This window comes from Anser cygnoides, chromosome 1 (assembly GCF_040182565.1).
Source record: "Anser cygnoides isolate HZ-2024a breed goose chromosome 1, Taihu_goose_T2T_genome, whole genome shotgun sequence".
Lineage (NCBI taxonomy): Eukaryota > Metazoa > Chordata > Aves > Anseriformes > Anatidae > Anser > Anser cygnoides.
The window spans coordinates 100,488,068-100,515,214 of NC_089873.1; the positions used below are offsets into that span (position 1 = coordinate 100,488,068).

The 27,147-nt window shown below is 49.6% G+C and overlaps 3 protein-coding genes across 12 annotated transcripts in view; 1 reads left to right on the forward strand and 2 right to left on the reverse strand.

Moving 5' to 3' along the window:
- Positions 1-2,229, forward strand: part of CTC1 (CST telomere replication complex component 1) — a 22,003-nt gene extending 19,774 nt beyond the window's left edge. For all 3 annotated transcript variants that reach the window (XM_048047593.2, XM_048047594.2, XM_013196406.3), the window contains 3 exons: positions 124-286; positions 428-554; positions 1,754-2,229. In XM_048047593.2, coding sequence (XP_047903550.2) covers positions 124-286; positions 428-554; positions 1,754-1,914 — 451 coding nt within the window. In that variant the 3' untranslated portion in view covers positions 1,915-2,229. The remainder of the gene's footprint in view (positions 1-123; positions 287-427; positions 555-1,753) is intronic.
- Positions 561-18,200, reverse strand: VTCN1 (V-set domain containing T cell activation inhibitor 1). Of its 5 annotated transcripts, none has more exons than XM_013196410.3 (6): positions 12,870-18,200; positions 11,068-11,132; positions 9,156-9,503; positions 6,699-6,977; positions 4,735-4,886; positions 561-728 (listed from the first exon to the last, which is right to left on the reverse strand). In XM_013196410.3, the coding sequence occupies exons 1-5, from the start codon at positions 12,983-12,985 to the stop codon at positions 4,765-4,767; spliced, it is 930 nt and encodes a 309-aa protein (XP_013051864.2). In that variant the 5' UTR covers positions 12,986-18,200; the 3' UTR covers positions 561-728; positions 4,735-4,764. The 5 variants fall into 5 exon arrangements, with proteins under 5 accessions (XP_013051864.2, XP_013051863.2, XP_066846525.1 ...); XM_013196409.3 differs by having other exon boundaries at positions 561-1,474; XM_066990424.1 differs by lacking the exon at positions 561-728 and adding an exon at positions 2,274-2,393.
- A 139-nt stretch (positions 18,201-18,339) lies between these two features.
- TRIM45 (tripartite motif containing 45) lies at positions 18,340-26,282 on the reverse strand. Of its 4 annotated transcripts, none has more exons than XM_048047610.2 (6): positions 25,861-26,278; positions 23,000-23,733; positions 21,891-22,020; positions 19,851-19,965; positions 19,500-19,626; positions 18,340-18,659 (listed from the first exon to the last, which is right to left on the reverse strand). In XM_048047610.2, the coding sequence occupies exons 1-6, from the start codon at positions 26,202-26,204 to the stop codon at positions 18,511-18,513; spliced, it is 1,599 nt and encodes a 532-aa protein (XP_047903567.2). In that variant the 5' UTR covers positions 26,205-26,278; the 3' UTR covers positions 18,340-18,510. The 4 variants fall into 4 exon arrangements, 2 of the variants coding, with proteins under 2 accessions (XP_047903567.2, XP_047903566.2); XR_007158105.2 differs by lacking the exons at positions 18,340-18,659; positions 19,500-19,626 and adding exons at positions 20,072-20,167; positions 20,345-20,499 and having other exon boundaries at positions 19,850-19,965; positions 25,861-26,282; XM_048047609.2 differs by lacking the exon at positions 19,500-19,626 and having other exon boundaries at positions 25,861-26,280.
- Between the last annotated feature and the right edge of the window lie 865 nt (positions 26,283-27,147).

Here is a 27,147-nt window from a genome sequence, read left to right on the forward strand (position 1 = left end):
CAGCTGTGAACAAACACACTTCTGTCCTCGCTGAGACGCGTTTTCTGGGACGTGACACTTGTGAAGGGGCAGGGCGTTGTCCTGACCTCCCTCCACTCCTCAGTCTGCCTGCTCTCCCCGTAGGGTGCTGGTGGAGGACGGAACGGGCGAAGCTTTGGTGCTGTGCAGGAACCAGCACGTGGCGGCGATGCTGGGCTTGAGCCTTCTTGATTGGGAAGCTGTGCAGAGCTGCGTGCAGAGCAGGGGCAGAGTGTCCGTTCAGTACGGGGAAGCTACTGGGACTGGGGTGAGTGGTTTGTTCTGGCAGTGACTGCAGCGTGCGGGGCTTGAGCCTCAGCTAGACTGGGTTCCTCTTTGCCACGGGTCTTCTAGTGGCTCCCTGCCTCCCTCTGCACATTCACTGACAGCACACACTTCCCTTCCTCAGTGTGCAGAGGATCCCGAGGATCCCATCGCTTGCTACCTGAGGAGCCTTTGCAGGAGTCCTCTCATCTGCCGCCCCATCCTGCTGGATTTCAGCCTAGACAGGAAGCCCTCCAAGATCCTGCAGCCTGGTAAGCAAACACTGTTGGCTTTTGTAATGCTGGGTGGGTGTGGGAAGGAAGGGAGGAGCCGGCTCACCATGCTGGGGAAGGAGAACTGCCTTCACTGCCCACAAAACAGGATTGTTGGAGGATTTCCATGGAATTGTGAGCTCTGTAACGTAGGGCGAAGATGTCTCAGCAGAACTATGGTTACAAAAATGCAGAAATAATGTATAATATTGTCGTATAAAGTGACCTTTATATATGGTTGGTTTTACTTTACACAGAAGCATAAAAATAGTACTGAATTATCCTTGCAGTTGTGGTGAGGAACTTGGAACTATTTTGTTAACATTTTATGTGTGGTTCCAGGAAAATAATTAATGTGGTTCCAGGTTGGTTAAACACCCAGGACAGTAATTGTTCTAAGGTGTCAGTGAGAGGCATGTGCATATGTGGTGGTGGTGAGAACATGTTTTATGAGCAACCCCCTTCCACTCTCCCTTTATTCCCTAGTGTTGAGGTAACAGATTTATTTCTGTGGGTTGCCTCATACATAAAAAAAGCCTTCTCTTTTACAACAAGTTTTCCAGCTCTGGGATGGGAGGGGTTCTGGCCAGCCAGAGTTACTGTGTGAACTTTCAAACTAAGTGGCTTTCAGCCTTAGTCAGGACGTCAGGTAGAGTCAAGAGTAGGTCTGGAAATCCTCACCATGGCCACAGATTGTAAAGTGCTGAAGAGTTTTGAGTTCATGGGAAGTGGTGTCTGAGCACATGATGCCACAGCTGTGCAGTTGCTCTATTAAGGGGATGTTCTCCTCAAGCCACTCCTGCTAGCACCTAGCACTTGGGTATGGGCCCAGGTGCTGCAGGGGCTGGCTTGTTAAGCTCACCAAAGGATGCTGTGCTGTTGAGTCTGTCTTCTGGACGTGACACTGTACAGCCAGGTTGCTGATGGTGAGGAAAGACACAAAGCTCAGTGCCGCAGCTATGTGAGAAGCGCATCGTTCACAGCAATCCACAATGTAAATGTGAGTTTCCTCTAAGCTGGAGGAATGCTGGCTAAATGCTTTAATCCTGTATTCATTAATCTTCCTGTCCTTTGTGGTCTAGCAGATGCTAAGCAGCTGCTGTAAGGCCTTCCCTCCCCCAGCAACTTTCACATTTGTTTGCTAGAACATGGCAGGAGCTATCTGCTGAGTTGTTACAGGTTGTGTCCTTCCCCTTCAGCTCCACTGCAGCTGAGAAATTTTCGGAGTGGTGAAGTTGAGTTTGTGTCACAAATGGGACCTCGACAGAGCCTGCTGTGCCTGAACGTGGAAGAAGTGGAACAAAAAGCCTTGTGCTATCTGACCAGAGAGAGGATTGGGAGGACGCCAAGTCGCTGCTAAGCAGGAGCCATGGCTTAACATCTCCCCCAGTGGGAGGTGAGTTATGGAAATACCTCCTGGAATTAGGAGCTTTATTCTTTACCCCTTTCCAGTGGGAGCACAGGCTGGCGAGCACAGCATGAAGGGTGTAATCAAGAAGCTGCTGGGACTTACGCAATTCTTGCGTTCTGGACCATTGCCATCAGCCATTTTGGACTATGTTTTGCGGGAGAGGTGTTCTGTGTCTCCTGCATGGTAGTCATTGCTCTGGGCCTAAGGCACACAATGTGTGTATTTTATGTGGTAGTATCTACTAAATAAAGCTATTAAAATACAGTTTAAATAACAGTGTCTATTTTAATATTCTTTTACTTGCTGTATGGAGAACTGAAGCAGAGTGTAGATTCTTGGTTTATGAGCCAGGGCCAGGCCTTTTGCAAATAATTCACTATCTTCATGGGAAACTGCAGTTGGCACAGGGGAAATTCTCCTTAACCCGCCTGAAATTATTAAAATTATTTTAAATGATTTCCTTCCTCCAAGAGGAGAAGGGAAGTGAATAAATTACTGTTCGGAGACTAAATCATGGCACTAAATCACAGCACTATACAAGCGTTGTTTTACAGTTTAAACAGTGGCCTGAATGTTGCCTGGGGCTGGGAACAAGAAGGATGCAGTGAGCTCTGGTACGAGTTCACAACACGCTACAGGTTTGTCCATCTGCCACTGATCGGGAAGGGAACGACTGCAAGGGTACGTGCCTGTATCTGTAGCGGCATGGTAGCCTAGCTGGTACGACACACGGGAGGGAGATCACCACTTGACATCTGCTTGCAGTGATGGCTGAGTGTTCTGCACTTGTTTTTGTCAAAATAACATCCAGATCCTTCATCCTGTGCTACAGGTTAGTAAATTCACTTCCCCACCTTACTCAGTGTGTAGTGCGTATTTGAACAGCTACTCTATTTTGGGTTTCATTTGTTCGTTTATAATTAAACTTCAGGTGATGGGTTTACTGAGCACGTGTAAAGTGTCTTCACTTTCAAGGCCTGCTGGGCACTTCCAGAACAAAGCACGAGTGGCCCAAGACCTGACCAGTGCCTCTATTCGTCCAACAAAGTTCTGATACTCCATCATAAAGGAGGCTGCAAAACAGCTTAAAGGAAAGGTCTGCACAAGTTTTGCTGTGACAGTTTTTTGTTGTTTTTTTTTTTCCCCACCTCCTGCAGAGGCTTTCTTAGAAATGGTAAAAGATTTTGCTGAAGCTCACCCCTCTCCCCCAAGAAAAACAAAACCAAACAAAAATAAGCTTATCTCAGCCTGAGGAAAACATTGACTGTAAGGACCTAAGATGCAGAGATCAAAATCTGATTAAAAAGTGCAACTGAAAGTATCCTGTAAAATTAAGTAGTAACAAACAGTGCTTCAGAAATAGATAGGAAGTGCTAGATAAGAGACTTTAAAAAACAAAAAGGCAAATTTGTATATGTAGTCTTAACTGTGTTGAATAACTAGGTTTATTTCTGAACTTGAACTTTCCAGTAATATTATTCTCCCTCTTTTCCTCCTCATTATTTTAGTCATCCGTCTGCTCCCTGTATTAATACTCTCCTGCTCCTCTTAATTCCTGTTACAAATGTAATCATCTGTCCTAATAAAGGACTTCAGAGGCTGTTTACCTTTGTGAGGTTGAAAACATAACATTTACTCCAGTGTTAGCTATTTTCTAATCCATCAGTTAGCCTGTTAGGTATTTTCTAATCCATCAGGGTTTTGCCATTCACAATGCCTTTTTCAGAAAAGGAGATTCATTATGGTTTTCTGAGAAGATTAAATAGATTACTTACAGTTTTATTAATATATTCAGAGAATCACAAAACATGAAACAGATAAATCAAATCTCTTTGATTTGCCTGCTTTTAGTGTTCTGGGTTTGAGGGACCATTTCCCAGATCTGTTACAGGTAACCCTTTTTCTGTTTATCTCTGTCCACGATCAGATTTCTGCTCACTGTGTTACTTCAGACAAGAGAACACATCTTGTTCCCATGATCAGAGTTTTTCCTTTATTTATGCAACTGTCCTTATCACAATGCTCACTCTCTTTCTGAAGCCAAAGTATCTTGTTGCTGGCATGAGTAACAAATACAAAGGAAAAATCAACTGGCTTCGCTTTGTGCCACTACGTGCTCTTGGAACTGGGAGTTGGTCTTAAAAATTTCTCAACCCAAGAGGGAGGAAAGCATGAAGCATGTAAGCATGTTCCGCGTCAGGGTAGCTGTAATGACTGTTCTGCATGGAAGGACAGAGATGATCATTTTATAGCTAATTTTTCTGTAGCTCTCCATCACCAGTTCGCTGCAACGCTAATCAATAGCAAAGGCATTTGTTCTGTGGGTTTTTTTTGTTTTGTTTTGTTTTGTTTTTTTTGGCACCTGGCCTTGCAGCCTTGAACTGTATTCGAGGCTCGGAGAGCACTCAGAGCAGCAAGCCAGAAGTCCACTTTTAGGGTCAAAGAGAAGGTTGAGGAGGGAAGGAAAATAAAATCATAGAATCATGAAGGGAAAATGAAGGGAAGAATAAGTGATGGCGTAGACAATGTAAGAGGAGAACATCTGGAGTTGCAGAAAGTGATGAGAAAAGCCAGCAGGGAGCCTGTGGTGGGGACAAGCCACGTGTCCCACCTAACTTTGAGCATGGAGAAAGGCTGTAGGCAGGAGGAAGACATGTCCTCCCGTTCTGCCAGGCTTGAGTTAAGCCTGCTGCTGTAACAGAGCTCAGCAAGAGCTTCCATGTATCGTACCAAGCATGTATGCTTATCGGTTTCTCTTTCCAAGCTCACCTCCTTGGTCCAGCAGTGTTTCCAGATGTTTTATACTGACAGCAGGCACACGGGAAGCAGAAGCATCCAGTGACAGGCTGGAAGGGAGGAGGACGCTGACTCTGTGTTCAGGTTCACCAGCTGCAAGTTGGTCCCCCTGGTAATGCTGAAATCTGTAGCAGAAGAATAGTGAGAGGCTACCAGAACAAGAACACAGAAGAAAAGCAAAATGAGTGTATTTCTTCCTCCTAATTTTTCTGAATACTGACAGACCCTGCCTCTTTTGCTGGAACTTGCTGCAGAAGGTATGACCCTTTCCATGTACAATAGGGAAAGATATCCAAGCTCAAGGAGCATTTGCACAACACTCTCAGACATACGGTTTGATTTTGGGTGGTCCTGTGTGGAGCCAACAGTTGGACTTGATGATCCTTGTGGGTCCCTTCCAACTCAGGATATCCTATGATACTACAAACTGATTGTAAATACCAGTTTTACAGCAGCAAGATTCTCAATGGTTTTCCAGTTAGTGGGGGAGAGGACGAGAAAATAAATTTTAAATTTTTTTAGTATTCTGTGATGTATGTGCCTGAGATAGCAAAGCTGAAGTCAAGTATCCAAAGGGTTCCCTCCAGTACAGTGTTCCTATATTTAACTTATTTATCTTCCGAATGACTGAGACATCTGACTGATTAGATCAGTACAGAGCACAGATTAAACTTAGCTTGGAAATATAGATCCAAATGTTTTAGTCATGTATGCAATATAACATTGCCAGTACTAAGTGTCTGACAGTCTTATTATTGAGTGGTACTACGAATCTTATCCATGCTCTTGGTTAAGTGTTGCCTACACAGGTTTGCCTTAAAATAAGAGGCTGAAGATTTAGGATGGTGTAGATGACAAATAATTGAATAACATCCTTAAACCCAGCCACATTCCCTTTCAAACCGAGGTCTAGGATCCCAGGTCTTGCACAAAGTTTATGGATCAGATTCTGTTCTGTAAATGCACTGCTGTTAAAGCATAGGTATTTTACCTAAGTGACTACTTACTTCCTTTAATATACGTGTGGAGGTGGCAGTAGTTAATTGTTAAGGCAATCAGATAGGATTGTGAAGTCTATCCCAGTGTTTCTAGAGAAGCACTGATATTTTATTTTTTTTCCTTGTAGGATCCAAACTAACAAATGAGTCTAATACCAGGAAAAATGAAGACCTATTAGTCTAGTGATACCAGTGTGGTGCAGACATGCCTGAACTAGTTTGAAAAGATCTAGTTCATTTGCTAAATCCTAGGTCATGCTACTATTAGCACTTCAGCTATGACTGCAAATGGTAGAACGCCACAAATTCCAGATAAGCCTTTTTTTGTAAGTTTGCTTTCCTGCAAATAAGGACTTTTAAATAGAGGGAGTGGGCTGCAGTCAGAGAAATTGTCACTAGTACCAACTAACGGCCTCCTGGTGTGTCACAAAAAAAGTGATCTAAACTGAATTGGCTGAAGAAAATGTCAAAATCTGAGGGGGGTTGTTTGGCTTTTGTTAAGATACGAAGGAATGCATTCCTATGAAGTGTGTCCATCCTTCCTTCCTGCTCCCTGCCCGTTCCATCCCCGTGCCAAGGGAGTGATCGTTACCATGGAGAAGGCCTGACATAGCAGGACCAAACACAGACTGGTTCCATTACCCCAGAGAGATGTGCCTGGATTTAGTGGCAGATTTAATGCAATCTACAGACACATCTGACAGGTTCGGGCATCTGCCTATTTAGATAAGGGAACATTGACCAATCCGCCAGATCACATTTTGCTATTTGGGATCCAGCAGTGGAAAGCAAGCAGTGGTCCCCTGCTTTCCCTTCCTTTACAGAAACCTCTCACCAACACAGGGGAGGCAGTGCTGCAGGAGCCCCCCGGCACACACGGATGCAGGCTTCTCCCCCCCCCTGCCATGCACGTGGTCTCTGGGTCGTGTTAAACCCTACCTGTCACCTTGATGTCACCTGTGGCCTTGGCAATGCTGTTTTCAATCACACAGGTGTAGGTGGCGTTAGCAGTAATGTTATGCAGCAGGGAGACCACCTTCAGGGTGATGTTTTCGGAGTTCAGCTCGTAGCTGGTGTTGGCAACCCGAGGCAGGCACTTCCCTGTGTCGCTGTAGGCTGTCCAGTGCACGGTGGGTCGAGGGAACCACCGCGGTGCTTCGCACTGCAGCGTGTCCCTGCTGCTGCTGTTCTCCACCTGGACCTGGGGGGTGCTGAAGGCTTGGGGAGGGAAAGCAGGGAGAGAGTCAGAAGAAGGCAAATATCTAGGAATTGGGCACAAAATGCCCAGCTGCGCCTGCCTGGCAGTTACAGGTATTTCTAGGGCACTACTGCTCAGTGTCTCAGCACAGCATGTAGCCACACAAAACGTGGGCTGTACAGGCTGGGCTGCAAGGGGATGAATGTAGAGGAATAAAGACACCGGGGGCAAGGCACACCATTTTGACAAGATCTGAGGTTATGGCACAGCTTCAGCGTTTTTAATTCTGCTTTCTGCTTACAAGCTTGATAACAACACCTGACCAACACCTACAGCCTTGTGCTGTAGCTCTCACACTAAATGGGGCTGCAGCCAAGGGCAGCACCACCTGAATCTGCTGGGGCTTGGGGCAGGTGAAGGTGTGGCCTGGGATGTAGGACTTGGACCAAGTCAACTTCATGGGTTGAACAAAGCATTTAAAGCTACTGCAGACTCAGTTGCGTTCATGTTAGCCTTTGTCTCCTAAAAAAACCACACCTCTTTATGTTCACTGTATTTCCCATGTGCACTTATGGTAGGAGAAATGACAGCTTTTTAGGAGAGCAGAGTTCACCCCTTTCAACAGAAATAAAACACTAATACAGCATTTCATGTGTTATCTGTAATGCCTTTGTGTGGATTACCTTGAACACGGAATCAACCAACACAAAAGCAGGCAGATTCACGTGGTTTCAAGGAAGGGTAGATACAAGCTGCTCTTCAATCTGTGCAACTACAAGATGCCATGGAAAAGCCATGGACCCACTTTCCTCTGCTAAGCCCTGAGCTCAAGGTGTGTGCTAGGACCACAGGGGTGCCAGCAAAAGCCAGCTAGAGAAACACCTGTACAGACTCATGTTGTCTGCATCATGTAGTTGGTGTAAGTCACCACAAATTAATAAGAAAGAACCAGAGACAACAAAAAACAGGTGAAACTGCTGAGCTTAGTGGAAGCACATTGTTTTGTGCCAGCAGGGAATGGGATGACCAAGACCAGAGGTGTTAGAAGAATTAAACACCCATAAGTGAAAATTCAGATGTATCAGTGCACCTTTTAAGTTTGGTTCAATCTAGTAAATATGTAATACTTCAGATAACTATGATATGGGCAGTTTGTTGTTTTGAGAGTCGTTTTTTTAAATATATATATATAAATTATAAAACCAGAAAAAGATTCTGAATATGCTAGAATTTTTACTATGCAGCAGTTCTGGCTGGAGATATATCTTAAGTCTAGAAAGAAAAGGTTAACTTTTGTCTTTAACAGAGACGAAATCTGGATCTTTGGAAAATCATTTAGCAATGCCCATTCTAAAAATAGAGGCTCTTTGCAGTCAGTTAAGTAGCTAGTAGGCTACGTGTGGTAAATGTAAGGAAAAAAAAAAAAAAAGCAAACGCCTAAAAGTGCTAAAATAATCTCCTTTCTCTGAAACAAGGATGTGGAAAGAGAGAGTAAGGCCATTAACACCCCTGGAAAAGGAAAGAAAAAAAAATATTATTCTCTCACATGTAATTATTTTTCCTGCTCTGAACACTCAGAAGTTTGGGGCATGATCAAAAAAACTCAACAAAGCCATGCAGCACTTCCTGCCCTTTGGGACTTCATAGAGGTGGGAAAAAATAGTGTCAGCTTTCAGCTTCTGTCACGCCATGGGATGACGGATACGGTAAAGCCACACAATCGAATTTGGCATTTCACAAAACTAACGTTTCCAAACCTCACAAGCAGTTTTCAGCTGGGATTTTCCCCCCCTTTAAGACATGTGCAATTCCTTTGGCAAGGTTTGGTGAAACCAGCCTCTCAGGGAGAAGATCCTCATGACCACCATCAGACCCGTCCTACCCAGGTGTGAAGGGCCCCATGGTGGTGACTGCTCACACCAGCTCCAGCACCTGAGTAACCTCAGGTAGGTCACACAACCACAGCATGGATGAGGTTGGCAGGGACCTCTGGAGGCCATCTGGCCCAACAACCTGCTCAAGCAGGGCCACCTGGAGTAGGTTGTCCAGGGCCACATCCAGGTGGCTTTTGAAGATCTCCAGGAGGGAGACTCCACAACCTCTTCTGGCAACCTGCTCTAGTGGCCAGACCTGGCAGCGCCAGCCTACGTTTCACAGCAGGAGTTTCTTTTCTGTATCTCTGGGCAGCATTTCCTCACCTCCCGTCTGGTACTGCAGCTCCGCCACCCCGCTCCCTCGGGACGTGGTGACGGAGCACCTGTAGGTACCGGCGTCGGAGAGCTTCACGTCTCTCAGCTCCAGGGAAGCATTTCCACCGATCACCTGGTCCGCAAACACCGCTGTACGGCCCTGAAATTCCACGTCTTGCTCTTGCAGGTGGTCCTTCCCCCCTCTAAACTCGTGAACCAGCCCGGCCACTCCAGCCTTTGCCCACCGAATTGCTATGTTGCCCATCCTGATGTCGGGCTCGAAGGTGCAGCCCAAGAGGCCGCTCTGGCCGAGGTTCCCAGGGGAAGTCAAGGCGGTGACGCTGATGGAGCGCTTTCCTGTGAGGAGAAAGCAGAGTGGTGTGAGGAAAGGGAGAGTGGAGAGAGGCCAGGCCACCCCACGGATGGACATCAGCCCCATCCAGACGTGATGGGGCCCTGGCACTTCATGAGGGCACCTCATCGGTATGCTGGTGTGCCTACAAGATGGCGACCCCCAGGAATGACTGACCGAGACAGTGCACGGGAGCATTTCTGTAGCAGTCAGTCTGCTTCAAAAAGTCACTTCCCATATCTCGTTGTAGGAACCAGTCAGAAGAATTAGCATGGTCTTTTCTCACTCATTCAGATGTATATGGGATTTTTGTGCCTGAACATGTTTTTCATACTTTTTCTTAGTTGTAATCTCACTTTGTGCAATATAAAGCTGATTGCAAGGCATAATGTTGGCAGGGAAATAAAAGGTTGCTCTTTCACCTTTACTGGAACCACAACCATTTTCATCTGTGTAAAAGAAATCAGCATTTCCCTTCCCTGGGGACACAGATTGTTCTTCAAGCTGAATCCTAACCAGCAATCCTGAGAGTCAGCTCCTGCCCTGAGCCGTCTCCTCTTTCCCATGCAGCCTGTCCCCACGTATCCTCACCTGGCACATGCCAAGGACACCCAGCAAGGCTTTTTTGTCACCTCCAAGTGACTGGGGCAACATGTCCCATCCTGGAAGACACTTCCCAGTACAGCCCTCATTCCCCCCATCTGGGAGAAGGAGCACAGTATCTTCAGATCTTTCTGTGTGTTCAGGTTTGGGGCTCCGAGCCCCAGGACAATTCCAGCTAACTCAGCACCAAACCTCCAGCAGCTCAGGCTGCTCCACGCTTACCCACCCCTTTTGTCAGCTGGCTTCCCATGGAGCAGCAGATGGAGGTGGATGTTTCAGTCGCCTGCACACCAGAACCCAAGATAACAAAAACACAACAGAAAAAAAAATGTCTGTAACTCCGCTGCGAAAGCACAGATCAAGAATTCACTTCCTGGGGCAAAATCAGAGCTGCCCCGAAGCAGACGGGGCTCATGCGTGACTGTGACATGTTTTCTCGGAAATTCAGAGCCAAAGAGATTTCCTCACCAAGCTCTGAGTGCCAAGCACTGTTCTTCAGCCTGTGCGCATAAATCTCGGCATTATTTAAACCATTCAAGAGCTCACAGGCTCGTAGGAGCACAGCATAGCCTCTTGGAGAGGACAATACCTGCGTTAGCACCACAGCACTATCAAGGCTGGGTTCAAGTGTGACCAGCAATGCTTTGCAGGTGGCTTCTTCAATGATAGATGTGTTGTAGATTTTCCCTTTTTCTGTACTTTAGGAGGGCTACGCAAGAGCCAGGATGTGGTTTAATGCCATGGAGAGATACTTAGCCAAGAAATGTCAGAACTGAAGTCACGCATGCAATCTTCATTCAATCATCTTGCACTCAATTGCTATAAATCAAGCCTTAATTAAAGGTTGGTAGTTGGCACTTCCACACGGTGCCACACCTCAGCCCATGCTCGGGATGGAAGTTACAGATGCCAGGGCAGGATTTCATCACCCCCTGGCACCAGCAAGAAATCTGAGCAGCCTCATACCTGAGACACCAAACCCGATGATCAGGGCGATCACTGCAGCCAGGACGATAATGACCATGGTCAGGCTATTTGGGGAAAAAAAGGACAACATTACCATGCAGCCCACCTCCCTCACGCCTGGCCACACCTGCAGAGCTGCTGGTGGGAAGGAGGTGGAGGCAGGTGAGCTGAAGCCCTAAAGCAAGGTGGTCTGGAAACTGTGAGCTGCCTGAATTTGGGATGCCCCATGCACAGAGGGAGAAGTGGCTTTTGCATCAGAGTCTAGGGAGGCGAACGTAATTTTCCCAGCACATCTGGCAGCTTCCTGCAAGAGAGCCTGTGGTGTTCGTAAGACTGCACTGCTCCTCCCTCACTTACCATGGGCCTGCATCGGTTGCTTATGAAATCTTGCCTGACTCTCCGCAGACGCCATGATTGCAGGACTGATAAGGAGCTCTAGGGAATTGCACCATGTGGGCAAGTCCCTCCTGCATGAAGCAGCAGGGATGGGAGAAGGGGAAGATGGGCTCACACCTGCTCCTGGTTTCCACCAGGCTGTTTTTATAACCAGGGGACTGCAGCTCTTGGCTTCGGGTGGTCGAGCACCCAGGACTGATTGCCAGCTGCTGCCTTCCCTGAGAGCAGGCAGACAGGGACAAATACCAAACTGGGGTCCCGTGCGAGCAGCAGGCTGCTGTCTGCTCCGCAAGCTGCTTGAGCCTAGGGGAACATTGCTGCCCACCCTCACCCTCCCAGCACGAGCAGTGCAGTGAGGAAGAGGGGTAGCCAAAAAGGATGGGATTTGGGGTTCCCATGAGCAGTTAATGATTGTGGTGCTCTACCTTTCTCAGCACATCATTTTTATTTTGTGATATTTTTTCTTCCAGTTCTTTTTTTTTTTTTCACTGAAATCAACATCAACCTCCCACTGCTCCTCTGAAGCTTCCAGAAAGTCTCCTCCTTCCCTGGGCCATTTCTGCAATTCAGGATGAGCCCGAGGAGGCAATGGCCTCGAAGGAGCCAGCTGCTTGCAGTGGCCTTCCGCACGCAGCTGCCAGGGCAGAAAGGGACACTGGCAGGGCTGGAGGATTGCTCTGAGAGCAGCAAGAGGCAGGCACTCATTTTTTCACACCCATCGGTCATTGCATTTCCCTGACAAGAGCCAGCTGGGCTGTCTGTCTCTGGAGAGTAACAGGCCTGATTGCTACATGCACTCCAGTCACTTGAGAAATAAGATGCCCAGTGGATATTTACACCACATTACATTATGATTATGATTACATTATGGCATATAATGAGTGCACTTTCATTGGTGAAAAGGTCCATACAATATTACTATTCAGCTCTTCCTTGCTGCCCGATGTGACAAAGCCAGAGCACAGCTCATGCCTGAGAGGTCACGTCCACTCACACACACACCGTCCTGCTCCCAGCATGCTGCTGTGATGGAGACCTAAGCAACTGTCTGAGGGCCAACCCCAAGCTACGAGAGCAGACACACAGACCTTTCTCAAGCTATCAATACCCCAACCTATAACAGCATTCAAATCCCAGATGGTATAATCCACCCATGCAGAGTCTCTAGGATACACATCTCTATCCTGGCTGCAGTCAATGACCCGTGCATGAGTGTCTGACAGCTGCATGGCCTTACTGATTGTGTGAAAGAAGCTGCTCTGGTATTTAAGTAGCAGGATAGAGTCAAGCTGCAAAGAAATGCACTCTTGAAAGCTCCTGGCAGCAGAGTGATGCAGTCAGGGAGTCTGGAAAATGCAGTTCCCTCCCCCCTCTCTGTCCCGAAGCAGACGCAGAAAATACCATACCTCCAGAATATGACCTGGCCTTGGGATGCCATGGTCGCTGCACCTACGAAGACAAGCCAAACTCCAGGTGCCTGAAGGACCCACGCAGTGTTCAGCACAGCTCCTGTCCTTTGCATGATGCATTCTCCCAGGCTGTCCTGCTTAAATAACTGAACTCAGCTAAGGGGTGGTGAGAGCAAGCAGTGAACTCTCAGGAATGAGGAAGCATGGAGCATCTCAGCTCCCCCCGCCATGCCTTTGACTGGTTAAGTCACTGGGGAACAGGGGAGACCTCCTACACCATCCATTAAAGAAACATTTAATTTGATTTAAAATATAATATAACACAGTTCATGATATGGTAGCTGAATGATCCTGAGGTCAGAGTGTAGCAGTCTCCCATGCAGATCCACAGCTGACCCATCACTGGTGGGTTGCATTATATCCAGGACTAGCTCAGGTCTCCCAGCTAAAATCTCCAGTCATGCTGTTGGCACTGGGCATACAGGTCCCATCTGTGGGTCCCCTTCCTGGCCTCATTTGCAACGTGCAGCTTCTCCTGCCTCTCTGTGCTGTGCTAAGAGGTTCCTCTGAGCTCAGAAGAACCACAGCAGTGTGGCAACAGCCCCTTTTCTGACTGCTGTTTTCTTCTGAACTCCCCCAGACCAAACTGCTTCTCTTCCCTGAGCCCAGCTCCTGCCGCTCTCAGAGCTGTCGTTATGGTGGACATGAGAAGATGCAAAGGAAAGAAACTGGAGCAGACTCTCCAAGCCTTTCCCTCGGTGTCTGGTCTCACTTGAGGCTGGGATTAGGCTGAATAACTCTTGGGGATAAGGGCAAAGAGACTGCAAAGAGAAAAGAAGGGACAGCAGCTTGCACCACTGTTTGGTTTCCCAAAAGGGAACCTGCATATTCTGTCATCTATGTGTGGACTGCTTTCCACGAAAGATGGTGAAAAGGGAATTTTTGATAGTCCTTTGACATCTCCAGTGAGTTTGGATGGTTAGTGGGAGCTAGCAGCTTTCCCATGCAAAAATGATGATGTTTGGAGGAACTGGGAACAGTCAAGCACTATACCCAGCCTAACCAAAAAAAACCACCAACAACAACAAAACAATCACCACCAACACCAAAAAAAAACATTAGAGGTTCAGATAAAGATGCAGCTTATTATCAACACTCATCAGTGACCAAACAAGCTGCAAAGGCTAAGAAAATTTCAGGAGAGCTTAAGATGCCCTGAGGGGCACAGCGACCACCCAATTGTACATCCCAATATTTCCTAATGCTCCAATATGGGCTGCTACTGAAAGCTTGTCCTTCATCGTACAGCCTCTGAATGGAACTGAGGAAGGGACATCTCGGAATCACTTACACCCCTTGATTTTTGCAATAGTTTAAACTTAAAATGCAGACTTTATACAGTTTTCACTTCCTCTCTGCTTTGGCAAGGAATAACACTTTTTAGTCTGATTTATTTTGTAGCATTTCACTGATTACCAAACTTGTTGTAAATTAGCAAGGCATTACTAAAAGCTAAGAATAGCTCTAGGCCATCTCATCTGGTGGGAAATAAACCTTAAGAAACATCCTGTTGCCCTCAGTGACACCTGATTTACAGCTGCCTTTGGTGCACTGCGCAAACCAGGCGTCCCCTTTCAGCAGTGGTTAACTCTGGGGCAACGATCAGGTTACTTCCACTTTGGAAAAACAGGTCTGTCTCAGGCACAGACAGCGCTAGCAGGACCAGGGCAAGTCCCATTCACCCAGGGTAACATCATGTTAATTACAGAGTAGCTCTCAAGCTGGAGACTACCCCTCTCCATACGTTTGTAAGGTTAAAAATGAGTTATTAAGGATATCTGACATAAAAAAATAAGGATCTGTGATAACACAGTCTGCCCAGCTCTTACCACTTCTGGATTTATTAGCGATATCCCACCAGACATGACAGCAGGATCTGGTCCCACATGGTCTGAAAGCTGGTGAGTGTCTGGAGAAGACAGACTTCGGCTTCCTTGGCTGAGGGGAAGGCTGCAGCAGGCACAAAGAGTTACTGGTTTTGCTGGGCCCACCAGCTGGTGCCCCAGAGCTGGCCACATCACACGCTGCCTCTTGCCCGCATGAGGGAACAGTGTGGGCAGGAAGGGCTGAAAGTGGGTCAGGAAATAATAATAATAATAAAGGGGGGGGTGGGGGGGCAAGAAGACATTCAGTGGTCTGTGGGAGGCATGGGCGTAAGAACCAGACATGCCCTTCGTGGTACAACTCATGTATTTGTGCAGAAGTAATGATTGTTCCAGAAGAGTTCCCTCACAGCAAGTTCATGCCTTATTTCAGCATCACTGGAAAGCTGAAGAAGGTACCTGTGAAGGAGAAGAACCAGGAGAAGATGGAGTTGTAGGAGGCTGACAAGCAGCAAAACTTGATGAAACGTTCAAGAGAGGTGAAGGCAGACAGCAGGCTGAAAAATATGAAGGCTATCCTTGGGATTTGGCCAAGAATGTTGGAGACCATTCTAGCCTCGTGCTCCCACATCAGTAATGATGGTGTCAGGAGGTGCCTGAGAGGCACTGCAGACGGATGCACCAGCGGACCCACCCTGGGGGCTGGAAGGAGAGCCTGGCGCTGCCTTATCAGCTCTGCCTGTGCCTGGCCTCACCTCACCTTGAAGGGAAGGTGGAAGCAGCAGCGGCCAGAGCAAACCCTCATCTCAAAACAGGGAGGTGGTGAGCCACCCTGGGCTGGAAATAAGTGAGGCCACCTGTGCTGCCGGTGTGCTGCTGCAAGGGTCTGCCTTGATGTGGTCAGAGCGCTCTTGTGGACCACTTTCTGCCTTGGGAAGGCCAAGAAGCCCTGCTGGGCCAGCTTCTGCACTGCTCCTGTGATCTTCTGGGGACAAACTAGACGCTCGTGCATGGAGCTGTCAGCACAGTTGTGTCAGCAGTGTGCATTGCCTCCTCTGAGGAAGGAGAATTACCACAGTAGGATCAGCTACCCTCCCATGTTTTCCCTACCTGGAGACTAAGTCATCCTCTTGCCTCTGAAAGCTTCTCCTCACGCTCATCGCTTCACTTTCTTTTTTTTTTTTTTATATAAGCAAGGCTTTTTTATCAGCAAGGGCATTTGTCCTGCGAAAAACGTGCACCTTTACTAGCACAGTTCTGTCAGCACAGCACATGTCTGTCTTGAAAATGTCTTTGCTTGAGGACCAGCCGGTCAGAAATAACATCATGCAACCCAGCAGACCAGCTACACCTCCTAATCCACCAACTGCCCAAGGCTGATTACCAAAGAAGAACTGGAAGCCATTCCTGGGGCTGGCTGTTGGGGATCAGTGTTAGACTCCTACAGATAGATCAGCAGCACACACACGATTGGCAAAATATTTTGAGTAAAGAATACCGGGCACGGTCTGCTTGCAAGTAATGGGAGGACACTTGCATCTAACCCCCCAAAGTGACTATGGGCATTGTCTGCCTGCTGTGAACATGATTTCAGGCTACCACGACACACAGCCATCTTTGCCAAAGCACAGAGAGGTAGCTGGTCGATAGATACTTTATAATCCCTGATACTAACCGAGCCTTCAAGTCTACACAAAAAGATTGAAACAAGGCCCTCGCCCTGGCAGGACTAGCCGCCCAGGCTGTACATACGCTGCTCTCCCACGTTAAACATGGAGCTCACACCAAGTTGACTGCAGTTCTCTGAAGGTTTTGTGTTCACTGGTGTAATTCTCATGAACAGCTTCTTGGAAAATGTCAGCGACAGGGTGTGTAAGAGATGCATAACATGAAAACGCATTCCTCAGTTCCACGCTCCTCCCTGTTTGAGCGGACCGTGATATTTTAGACAGAACTTTTGTGCCTAGAAGGCAGTGCTGTGCTTATGTGTTCGCTCTGTAACACAGCTGGGAAGTTCCAATGAAAACCAACACATATGCAGGGGTGGTAGGGCAAGAAATAGACAGAAAACGACACATTTGTTTTTACAACATCTTCCGGTACTGAGCACATAGCGAGGACAAGAATGGGTTACAGTTTGTTCCATTAAAGATTGCCTCAAATTAAACTTTCACTTTGAAATTTCAGAGTCAGCAGCTTGGCGTCTTAAATTGCCTAACTTGGAGATTTAAACTGCCTAACCTTTCCCTGTTTGACAGCCCTTTCTGGATGATTAATGGACAGCCATAAACAACATTTGCATAAGGCTATCTGTCTCCTTTGCTGGGAGGAAGAGGTTCCAAAACTGGCTTTGTAAGAGGGAAGAACAACAGATCAGTCTTCTAGGTCTGAGCAAGCAAACAGACAGCACAGATTTCTACTTTTTACAACCCAGCTATTATCATCCAGAAAGCAAGAACCAGTCCCCACTGTTGACACTAGAGCAGCATTCCTCTCCCCAGTGACCAACAGTCAGACCTTTGTCCCCACCCCAGCTCCCCAGGCAGTGTTACCAGACCCTAGCAACACGCACCTGTGGCTGAGGTTACTCCCGGGGCAGCAGCGTTCCCAGTGTCACTGGCACAAATGTGTTTTGTTCAGGAAGGTACCCAGAGCATCGGATTCACCCAGGCAAGTGGCAGACAGCAATCAGCACATTAGCAGTTGCCCTTACAAGAAATTGCTTCTTCCTCCTCCTCAAAGAAGCTGTTTCCCCAGCTACGGGTCGGCAGCACGCATACAAACCCAGGAGATACATCCTCCCTCCCCTGGGGAAAACGGAACAAGCTCTCCTAAAATCAGAGCATTGCCAAGACCGTGCAAGCCAAATCCAGCATATCTGCTGAAATATATCTCTTGATGCTCCTCTTTCTTAAGTTTGGGACAGATACCTGTGAGCTTGCACCTCTGGCTCCTACAGATGCTGAGAGTGCCCTCAAACCTTTCCTTGGAGAGACGGATGCTCTCCTGGATCCCACATCACCCCTAGTAATGCTGTGTCCCACACCACCTCCACGGAGAACATGCAGACCAGGTGAATGACATTCTAGTTCCTGTTCTCATCGGTGCCATGGGTTTTCCTTGAATTTGTCTCAGTTAAATTACAGATCTGCCTCGCTCCTACTTTGCAGGGAGGGCATAATGATACTACAGCCCACCTGGAGAAAACATGAGAGCTGCAAACACAACAGCAGTTCTCAGGAGTGTGACTGTGCTATATGCACACATCCAAGGCCAGAACCCAGCCAGGTACATGACGGGGAGGCAGGAGCTGCACTGAGGCTGCCAAGCCTCTCCAAAGCACGAACACAAAGACTGGAATGCGCCCCGACAAGCAGCTTTGGCCTCTTCAAGAAGGACAGCAGACTGTTGATCCTGCAGAATGAGGTACGTCTTGACCCTCCTGTGAGGTAACTGCTCAGACTGACTTTCCCCTCAGAGCCTGAACCCGCAGGTCTCAAGTCCTCAAAAGTGCAGGCATCAGTACAATTCCTGGAGTTTGCTCCTGTCCAGGCACAAAACAACCTTGCATACACACCCCCAGGTGGAACATAAGGCACAATTTTATTTTCCCTCATCCCATTCCTCAGTTCACACCCATCACAATGTTATTTTCTGGCAACAAGGCTCTGTAGTGATCGTGGGGATCTTCGTGGCTTGTGTTCATCCAACAGCCACCAGGAAGGACCTGAGCTCCCAGGGGCTCACCTGGCTGCTCAGAGTGCCACTGTCCTGAGCAAACTCCTCTGTGAGCTGTCGTTGGGCGGCCCCAAACACTCTGAGCTCTTTGTGACTTGTCCACAGCACGACCAGTGGGGACAGCCAGGGTGACCTTTGTGCCCATGGCCACAGCCTTGGTAGCCACCTGCAAGAGAAGAGGCACCATCAGCTTGACCAAGAGGGGGTCAGAAAATCCCAGCGTGTCAGGGGCTTTCAGCAAGTGCTTCAGCCCCAGGACTTGTCTAAGAAAGGGAGGTACATGCGTGTTTAAAACCAAAATGCCAGGGTTCCATAAGAAAGGGGAATGACCAAGAGGGACTCCCCCCTTCCAGTCACTGGGGATAGCTGAAGATTTCTGTCTCCTTCCCTGCTGAGTAATGCAAGACATAGGCCTGCAGAGCCTCTTGCCAGCCGCTGGTGGCTATCGCCAGAGCTGGATATAGAGCATGCCCCCCCCAAAAAAGGAAGAGTCTCGTTCTGTACTAAACACATGCAAGACACACGGTGAAACATGCAGGTCAAGGGCACAGAAGCTGGTTGGGATTGAACAAATGAGGGAGTTGAACTCTCATCCTAATTAAGGAGTGAGCGCACAGCACTGGGCACTGTGTGGCACAGCCAGGAAGCTCCCAGCACGCCAGCGCTGGAACAGAACAGCACAGCCACAGTGGCGCTCAGCCTCACTGACAAGGGCTGACGGATGATCCTTGCCGAGAGCTGCCCTGCCCCATCTCCTGCAGGGTTGGCTCAGGCCTCTGTACACGGGGTGTGCTTCAAAGACCCTCAACATGTCCTGCAGCGTTTCTCCCTGCTGCAGTCCCATCCTACCAGAAGATATGTATACACGGGTTCTCACACGCCTGCCACCTGTGCAAGACAGGAGGTGAGCTGGAGTATCCATCCACTCACATCTATCTACCCTAGGGGGGACCAAAAGCAGCAAACCCTCCTGACGTCAGCAGCACAGGGAAAGCTGCGCACTCACCTGGCATGGTCCCCCCACAGGCGCAGCGAGCAGCTTTCTGCCCTCCACTCGAGCAAAATGTGCAGCAGTGAAACACACCTGGGTGCTTGCGGAACTTGTTTTTCACTGTCAGAGTGAATGGAGAGCCCTGCGGAGGACAAGCAAGCAGAGAGGCAGCTGCAGTGGATGCTATCAGATGTTGTGTCTGCATTTGCAGAAAACTGGGTGATCCTGTCGGTCACAGATCAAGTAAGCTCAGTCTTAACTGCCAAGCGATAGCAGCAATCCTTTGAAAGATTTTAGGCAAATACTTAGAAAGGAGAAGCATGTAAAGAAGAACCAGGGGAAAAAAAAAAAAAAAAGAAATGTTACCTGTACATGCTGCCCCTTCACACAGACGCAGACGGCATATAAGCCTGGCTCCTCAGGGCTGTAGGAAACATGGTAGGTCCCATCACCGTTATCACACACAGTTGGTTTCACTGCACTACGAACAGACAAAGAGGAGTCCAAGAGGTCAGTGACTGGCAGAAAATTGCTCTACACGTGAACCACTGTTTGGCCTAGATATGTGGTCAGCTCCTCATCCTCACCCATGTTCAGCAGCTGTGGGTCTCGAGTGAGCTTGACAGGATGCATGAGCAACGCTCGAGCACTGAGCAGCTTTCACATACACCTGCTACCAGGAGCTGCAATAACCATACAAAGGAAGTCACACAAAGCTAAGCTGTGCTGCAAGGATTTGTGGCAGCCCAGAGCACTGAAAGAGCAGAGGATGACTGACAGCACACTTGCAAACCAGATGATCCCATCTGATAAGAGCCCTCAGAAATGGGGTAAACTCAAAGCTTCAGAGAGCAGTTTACCTCCAGAAGAGCCCTTGAGGAAGACGGGATGTAAGGCAGCTTTGAATCACTTCAACCACTACCCAACTTTTCTCTTCGACTCTCTGAGGAGTTCTAGGTCCTTGCTGGTGAATTCCCCCTTTCCAAAGTGAAGCTCACTAGGTTTTAAAGGGACCCTGGTGGACAGAGTGACAGGGAAAAAGCATCATCTAGTTACTCAGGAACTGATTGCCTATTTCACAGAAAGAGCCTTCTGCAGAAAATTAGCAAGCAGCTCTGCGGAGAGGAAGGTGTTCTTCCTAATCCTCACTAATTAATCTCTCGTGCCCCGCGACATGAACATCTTTAGTCTTCCAGCTTTGTAGGTTGTATTCCCCATCCCCCACCATTTCACATCAGTACAGCTGCCTACATCATTTCCTGCCATGAACTGTGTGTTGACACTTCGTGCTCTTCAGTAGCTGCTGTGCCTCTCCCCAAAGCCAGACGGCTTTCAGCAACGGATGTAGCAACTGCACAAGCACAGGACCAAGAAACTGAGTTAATGTGGCCACAGCGACCTCTACCCCACAAAGCAAAATCCACATAAACCTCATGTTTACACCTTCCTACATCATGAGCACACCTAACAAAGGAAGGTATGTTGGAACAATATTCTTGAACAACGGTATTTCATTGACAGGCATCTGTGCACCCAGTACTGTTTCTGCATGGCTCACCAATACTTCCCCATAGCAAGGAATTTTAGCATCCTATCCCTTTTTTCATCAGGTCATCCCCCACAAGACTGAATCTTGGAACAAGTTAGGCTGGTTTCTTGCTCTAGCTGCAGTGTACGTACTATAAAACAGAATAGAAGTTTTTCTTAAGAATTGAACCCCAACTGGTTCTGTTATTTGCATTAATGTCTCGCTGCTTCAAAGAAGAAGCGTGGCATGGAAACAGTTACAAAATATTTTTCTAGTTGGTCATTTTCACTGTGGAAATGGGAGGTCAAGTGCAGTCTTCCCTGCTTTTGCTAGAAAACTTCCAAGCATATTAAGGTGCTCAGCACTTGGAACTACAGGAGAAAGCATGATGAAGTCTCAACAATGATCTTTTTTTTCTCCAGAACATTAATTTAAGCACTTCCATCAACTGCCAGAGGTTCCTGGGCTTAGTGGCCTGTCTGTCTGACTCAGGGTGGTCATTCTGGTGTTGTTCTACACTCGTTAGGTTTTAACAAAACAGGAGCCCTAGGTGTCTGGCGGGGTGGAGGGGGGGAAGCAGCTGTTGCTCAGTCTGACAATGTGCGATACCCACTGTGAACTGAATCCTTTCAGTCCCAAACTGCTGAAAGACTCGATACAAGTGTGAGCCAACACTGTCAAACTCCACACGGCAGTAAATGATTGCTAGGAAGCACTGCTTTACTGGTGGGAAGAACCATCGTGCCTTTTCCCCCTACAGATCGTGACCCAGATGCTGAAGCATTTCCTCCCACCTGCCCAAACAAGGAGGGAGCCAGGGTAAGGGAGACAGAAAAGCAAACCCAGTGTCTGGGGAGTTTTTTGCTGAAAATACCCACCAGTCCTTCTTGTCCTTGTGGGTGATGGTCACCCTCACGGACTCTCCTCCTCTCCCCATCTGCTCTCCCGTGGTGTCATTGCAGAGCAGGGTAAAGCCAGTCAGCTCATTCTGACGGGCGATGCAGAGATCTGTAAGGCAGAGAAACAGGACAAGGAAGGATTCAGAAGAGCCACAATTGCCATCTCCTACCCACTTGGTAGCATTTCACTCATATCTGAGCACAGCCAGGACTCTGCTGCTGGCTATACAGCTCCCTCCACCCACAGGAAAAAGTAAAAGCACCACTGGGGACCAGGAGAGTGCAGAGAGCTGTAGGTACTGGGAGGTGCTGGGCAGGCTTACCCTGGAGGACTGCGTGGACCAGGGTGGTCATGGCCCAGCTGGAGACTTCGCACCTCAAGGTGCACTGTGCAACCTGGAGGGAGTAGGAAGAGCCCCACCGTGCAGCGTGGAGCCCTGGAAACCTCACTGCTTACACTTTGACATGTAAACGACCAGTGGAGCCCTGTGTCTGTCTTACCTGCCCTTCGCAGGCCAGAGGTGGCTGTGCTCTGAGGGCTGGTCTGACCATCATCTATTTGCTTGCCCAGAAATTATCTATTTGCTGGCCCTACTCCAAGTCCTTAGTAAGCACACCTCTGCGAAACCATCTATGTCGCAGGCAATATCCGAAGCTGTGAGGGGAATCAACGTGTTTGCTCAGCCACAGAGAGGATTTGCCAGGACCCATACTGCAAAACAGCTGGGGGCCCTGGCAGAGCATCACGTCCTGCCATTGCAGGCAGCGTTCCCATCCCCTGAGTAAGCCGTGGTCCTTGGCCTAGGGGTTTCCTCACGCCTCGCCTGACGGTCAGTGATGCTGCAGAGAGCGGCCGCAGTGTGCTCTGTTACATCTGTCCGGGGATGGCTCTTGGGCTCCCTGCTCAGCACAGCTCCTGTGGGATCTCATCCCCAGCAGCTGCAACCTCTAGCAGGGCTCCAGCCTGCTGCATCCCTCTGCCCCCCTGGCCTGCAGGGAGCCACCAGCGCCTTAAGCTGCACGCTGCGTGGGTACAGGGGATGGAGAGGTGGCTTTAGGGAGCACTAAGTGGTACGGCACCCCATTACCTTCCCCATGCAGGGTACATTTGGCTGGATCAACCACTTTATTGAGAATGGCCCCATAAACCTCATAGCCGCAACACTGCCCTGCCCTCTCCTGGGGAGAGAACTGGATGTTGTCGTCCACGCTGGGGCGGGTGCTGTAAGCAACGCTGTTCAGCTTTGCCAGCCGGCTCGCCACGACCCCTTTGGTGATGAGGATCTCCAGGTCCGAGCCGCTTGTCAGCAAGCGCTCCGTGAACTCCACGCCCGTCCTCATGTCCAGCAGCAGCTGCTGCAGCTGGGCCTTCTGCAACTGCAGCAGGTTTTCCTTCTGCACCTTCAAGTCCTCCAGCTGCTTCAGCAGCCGGTCCCGGTGCTCTTCAATCGCTTTCACGTACCCGCTGGCAAACAGACAGATCTCTGTGGCCACGGCCTCTGCACGAACACGGACGGCGCTGCCCATGCCATCGATCTGGCTCAGCACGTCTTCTAGGGTGCTCACACGCTGCTGGGTGCTTTCCAGCAGCATCCGCAGGGAGTCCCCGTGCCTGTGGACAACGTTGCTGGCCAAGTCATAGGGGTGCTGCCGGTGCCTGTCTACGACACAGTCCCGGCACACGGGCTGGTCACACTGCTCGCAGAACAGCCGTAGCTCCTCCGATGGATGGGACGGGCAGAAGAGAGGCCTCCCAGCCTGGCTGCAATCCTTGCTGCTCTCCAGCTCTGTCACAGCATGAGAAGCAGTCTTCTTCTGTCTCCTAGAAGGGAGCAACCACAAATTTATGCACATTGGACATGCACTGCAAGCACCCAAGACCCCTCGTGAACGCCAGTCTGTACAGACTGTGCGCAGCTCCCTGCTGTATCCCCTGAAATTCACTCTGCACGAAGGACCTGTGGTCTCCTGAGGACAAGGCTCCACACAAAAGAGGACAGCACTTGCAAACATCTCATTAGAGGCTGCTCCCAGGCTCCCTGTATGCTGTCAGCACAATTTTCAGACACAAGAACCGTGCGCCCCACCATTGCCACACACAGACCAGGGAGCAGGCTGCCAGGCTGCTCCTGACAGCAGCCCCTACACGGAGCCCGACAGAAGTGGGGTAGCTGCAATTACCCCCAGAGCCTGCTGTGACAGACAGCAGGAGGGTGGTGTGCACAGTGAAGCAAGGGCTGGTGGAAGGTCTTGAAACAGAATTGCTCACCCACAGTCACTTCTGCAGAAGGAACAGGCAGTGTCAGGCTCCTTAGCTGTCAGCCCAATGATTTCCACCAGTTTTAAATCTGCTGAGGCAAATAAGCTCTAATAACCCTTAGGGGAAAATCTAGTTCAGGGGACAGACGGACAACAGTCTGTGGTAAAACACTGATTATTATGAAAGTCAAACCCCATTTCCTTTAGCTGCCAGGTTAGACCCCACTCAGAGGAGACCAAGGATTGGATACAAAGAGCCTGTTGTACCCAGCCATCCACTGTGTGACAGAGCTGCACGGGAGTATTTTCATTTTGTGCTATTTTGGATGCTGTCGGCTAGTTACCGACCAGAATGTAAAAGCTGTCCCTCCTTCCTTGTCTCCTGCACTAATGACTACATGTGCAAAAGCTGACTTTTGGCAGTTGCAGAGGGAGCTCTGAGCCATAGGCAGAAAAATACTCCGAGGACCAAGCTCTAGAGTTGTTCTGGCAACACAAAGCAAACTAATCACAGAGCAGGATGTGGTCTATTTTGCTTTTGCTTCCCAGTAATTTCCCTTGGGTCCAGCACATTTTCAATGCCTTCTACCATGGTTTGCTAAACGTCCTTCACATTTACACTTCCCTGACTTCAACCTAAGACATCTCTCACTTATTCCAAAAGACACAACAGTGGCACTCAGACACTTAGAAATCTTCCCTGCACACCAAGAAATCGTTTCAAAATTGTTTTCCTTGGCCCCTGTTCTGTTACACCATGAGGAAAAGGCAGGTGCAAGCCTGCAGATGTTAATAGGGTGAAGAAATGATACCAGTTAATATGGCAAGAAGTGCACCATTGGGACAAATTTTCTGCTGCTTTATACCTCGTACAGCTATTTCTGTCAATGCAGCAGCAGGCTGCTAATCAAGGTCTCAGTTTATCACTCTTCAGCAGCTTGCAGGGGCTGTAGGGCATTAGCTAATCGGAATGGTATGCTGAAAATTAGAGCCCCATAGAAAGGTAAGTAAGAGTCTAAGCCATTTCACCACAGGCACCAATATCGGCAGGGGGAAGGGCAGTGAGGAATACGCCTCAGTTCCTTCTGGGAAAAGAATTTGCTATTAAATGGAAAGGAGCAGTGAATGAAGAGGGAAAAGGCTGAGCTGATTAATTCAGGCTGAGACACCCTGGCTGGTGTCAGTGGGTGTTTTCCTGATCTGGCCTGTGACCTCCTTGCTTCAGAAGGCCATTCAGACTTCCTGACACTTTTCTTCCGAGGCACTGTCTTTCCTCTGCCCTGCTCACAGACCACTGCAGCCTCCTCCTCTCCAGCTCCTAGCCCTACTGCAGTCACCTCTTCTTCCTGCCTGCTGACAAGACCCTCGCTGAGGTAAAATTCTTCTGCAGGCATTTCTTCAGCTTTCTGGAGGTGAAGAGCGGCAGGCCACCGACAACCCCACCACAGCTTAACCTCCCATCCTTCTCCTGGAGAAGCTTCTCCTTCTCCGAAGCATCCCATCCCAACACGCAAAGCTCTCGCCCTACCAGCACCCACTCACATGGGAGCGGCCAACCCCAGTGCCCAGTGCCGCTAAATCAGAAAGCGACCAGGGAGGAGGGCAGCCTGGTCTGGGGCCCGCCGGTGCCCGTGCGGGCACGGACCGAGGGGAGGAAGGCGCCCTGCCCGCCGCCCTGCCGCCCGCTCACCTGTGGGCCTGGCGGCAGAAGGGGCAGAGGGCGGCCCCGCACGTCTGGCAGCGCCCCACGGCCGCCCCCTCGGCGCACAGGTCGCAGCCCAGCCGGCCGCGGCCCAGCGCCACGTAGTCGGGGAGGAGCTGCCCGACGCCGCCCGGCGGCAGCGACACCTCGGCGTCGCACAGCGGGCACAGCACGGTGATGGCGGCGGCGGCGGTGGCGGTGCCCGCCCGTGCCGGCTCCCCCAGCGTCCCGAGCCGCCGCAGGCAGGGCGCGCACAGCGAGTGCAGGCACGGCAGCAGCCGCGGCGCCGCGCAGGGCTCCGCGCAGGCCGGGCAGCGCCAGGCGGACGACATCCCTCCGCCCCGCTCCGCCGGGCATCCCGCTAACGGCCGCTAACGGCACCTAACGGCCGCTAACGGCCCGCCCCGGCTCCCCTCACGGCCCGCCCCGGCTCCCCTCACGGCCACCCGCCGCCCTGCCCCCGGCGCCGGGCTCTCGCGCCCGCCCCCAGCCGTTGCTACGGGCGACGGCGGTTGGGGGCGGCTGACCCGGGCCGGCAGCAAAAGGCGGTCACTTTTTTATTATTATTTATTTATTTACTTATTTATTTATTTAGTGGTTGTCCTTTGACCTTTCTTTGTGATAAAGCAAGCGGGTTCGACGCGTGCTCGCCACAGGGGCGTTTTCTCAGGACTTCCCAAACTCACCCGTTTTCATCTTCTCTCGTAACAGCGCGGTCTCCGGAACAAAACGCCGTGTTCTCACACAGATCTCACCCGAACTGCAAAATCTACTGTGTGATCACTTCCCCCTCTGTCCCGCTCCTCTTTGGTGAGGTGCCAGAGAGCCGGTTTTGCTGCTTGGACACCTACTGTCCTTTCCGAGCCAGCGGTCTGGCAGCAGCCCCGCTCCCCACCACGGGCAGATGTTTCCAGTTCTTCCATTTCCATACTTCGAGGTTTAACACCTGAGCGAGACTGCTCCACAGAGCTGCTGCAGGCCACCTTGGACCAGCCTTCGCAGTCGGTCTTCAAAACAGAGCCTTTGCCCATCTGCGAGATGTGTTCAGTCAGGTGTTGGGTTTTCCTCCTGAATGTTCACAAAACCAGTGAACGGCCCTGTGCAATCTGAACAGAAATAGTGTCACCCAGCCCAGGTTCCTGGGCTGCCTTGGAGATCATCTGATAACTGTGTTGACTCATTTCACCTGGGAGTTAAGACTATTGTAGAAGATTGGCTTTGAAATCAGATAACATTAAAGATGCTTAGACTTAGATGGTATCTACAGAATTACTT

Excerpts from the sequence above, each read along its gene's own strand:
- VTCN1 (XM_013196410.3), bottom strand. The coding sequence starts at position 12,985 with ATGCAAAGGACAGGAGCTGTGCTGAACACTGCGTGGGTCCTTCAGGCA. Across the intron at positions 11,133-12,869 it reads GGCCAGGTCATATTCTGGAG|CCTGACCATGGTCATTATCG; the intron begins GTATGGTATTTT and ends TTCCCCAAATAG. Across the intron at positions 4,887-6,698 it reads AGGTGACATCAAGGTGACAG|ATTTCAGCATTACCAGGGGG; the intron begins GTAGGGTTTAAC and ends CTTCTGCTACAG.
- TRIM45 (XM_048047609.2), bottom strand. The coding sequence starts at position 26,204 with ATGTCGTCCGCCTGGCGCTGCCCGGCCTGCGCGGAGCCCTGCGCGGCG. Across the intron at positions 23,734-25,860 it reads TTCTGCCGCCAGGCCCACAG|GAGACAGAAGAAGACTGCTT; the intron begins GTGAGCGGGCGG and ends GCTCCCTTCTAG. Across the intron at positions 22,021-22,999 it reads ATGTACCCTGCATGGGGAAG|ATCTCTGCATCGCCCGTCAG; the intron begins GTAATGGGGTGC and ends TCTGCCTTACAG.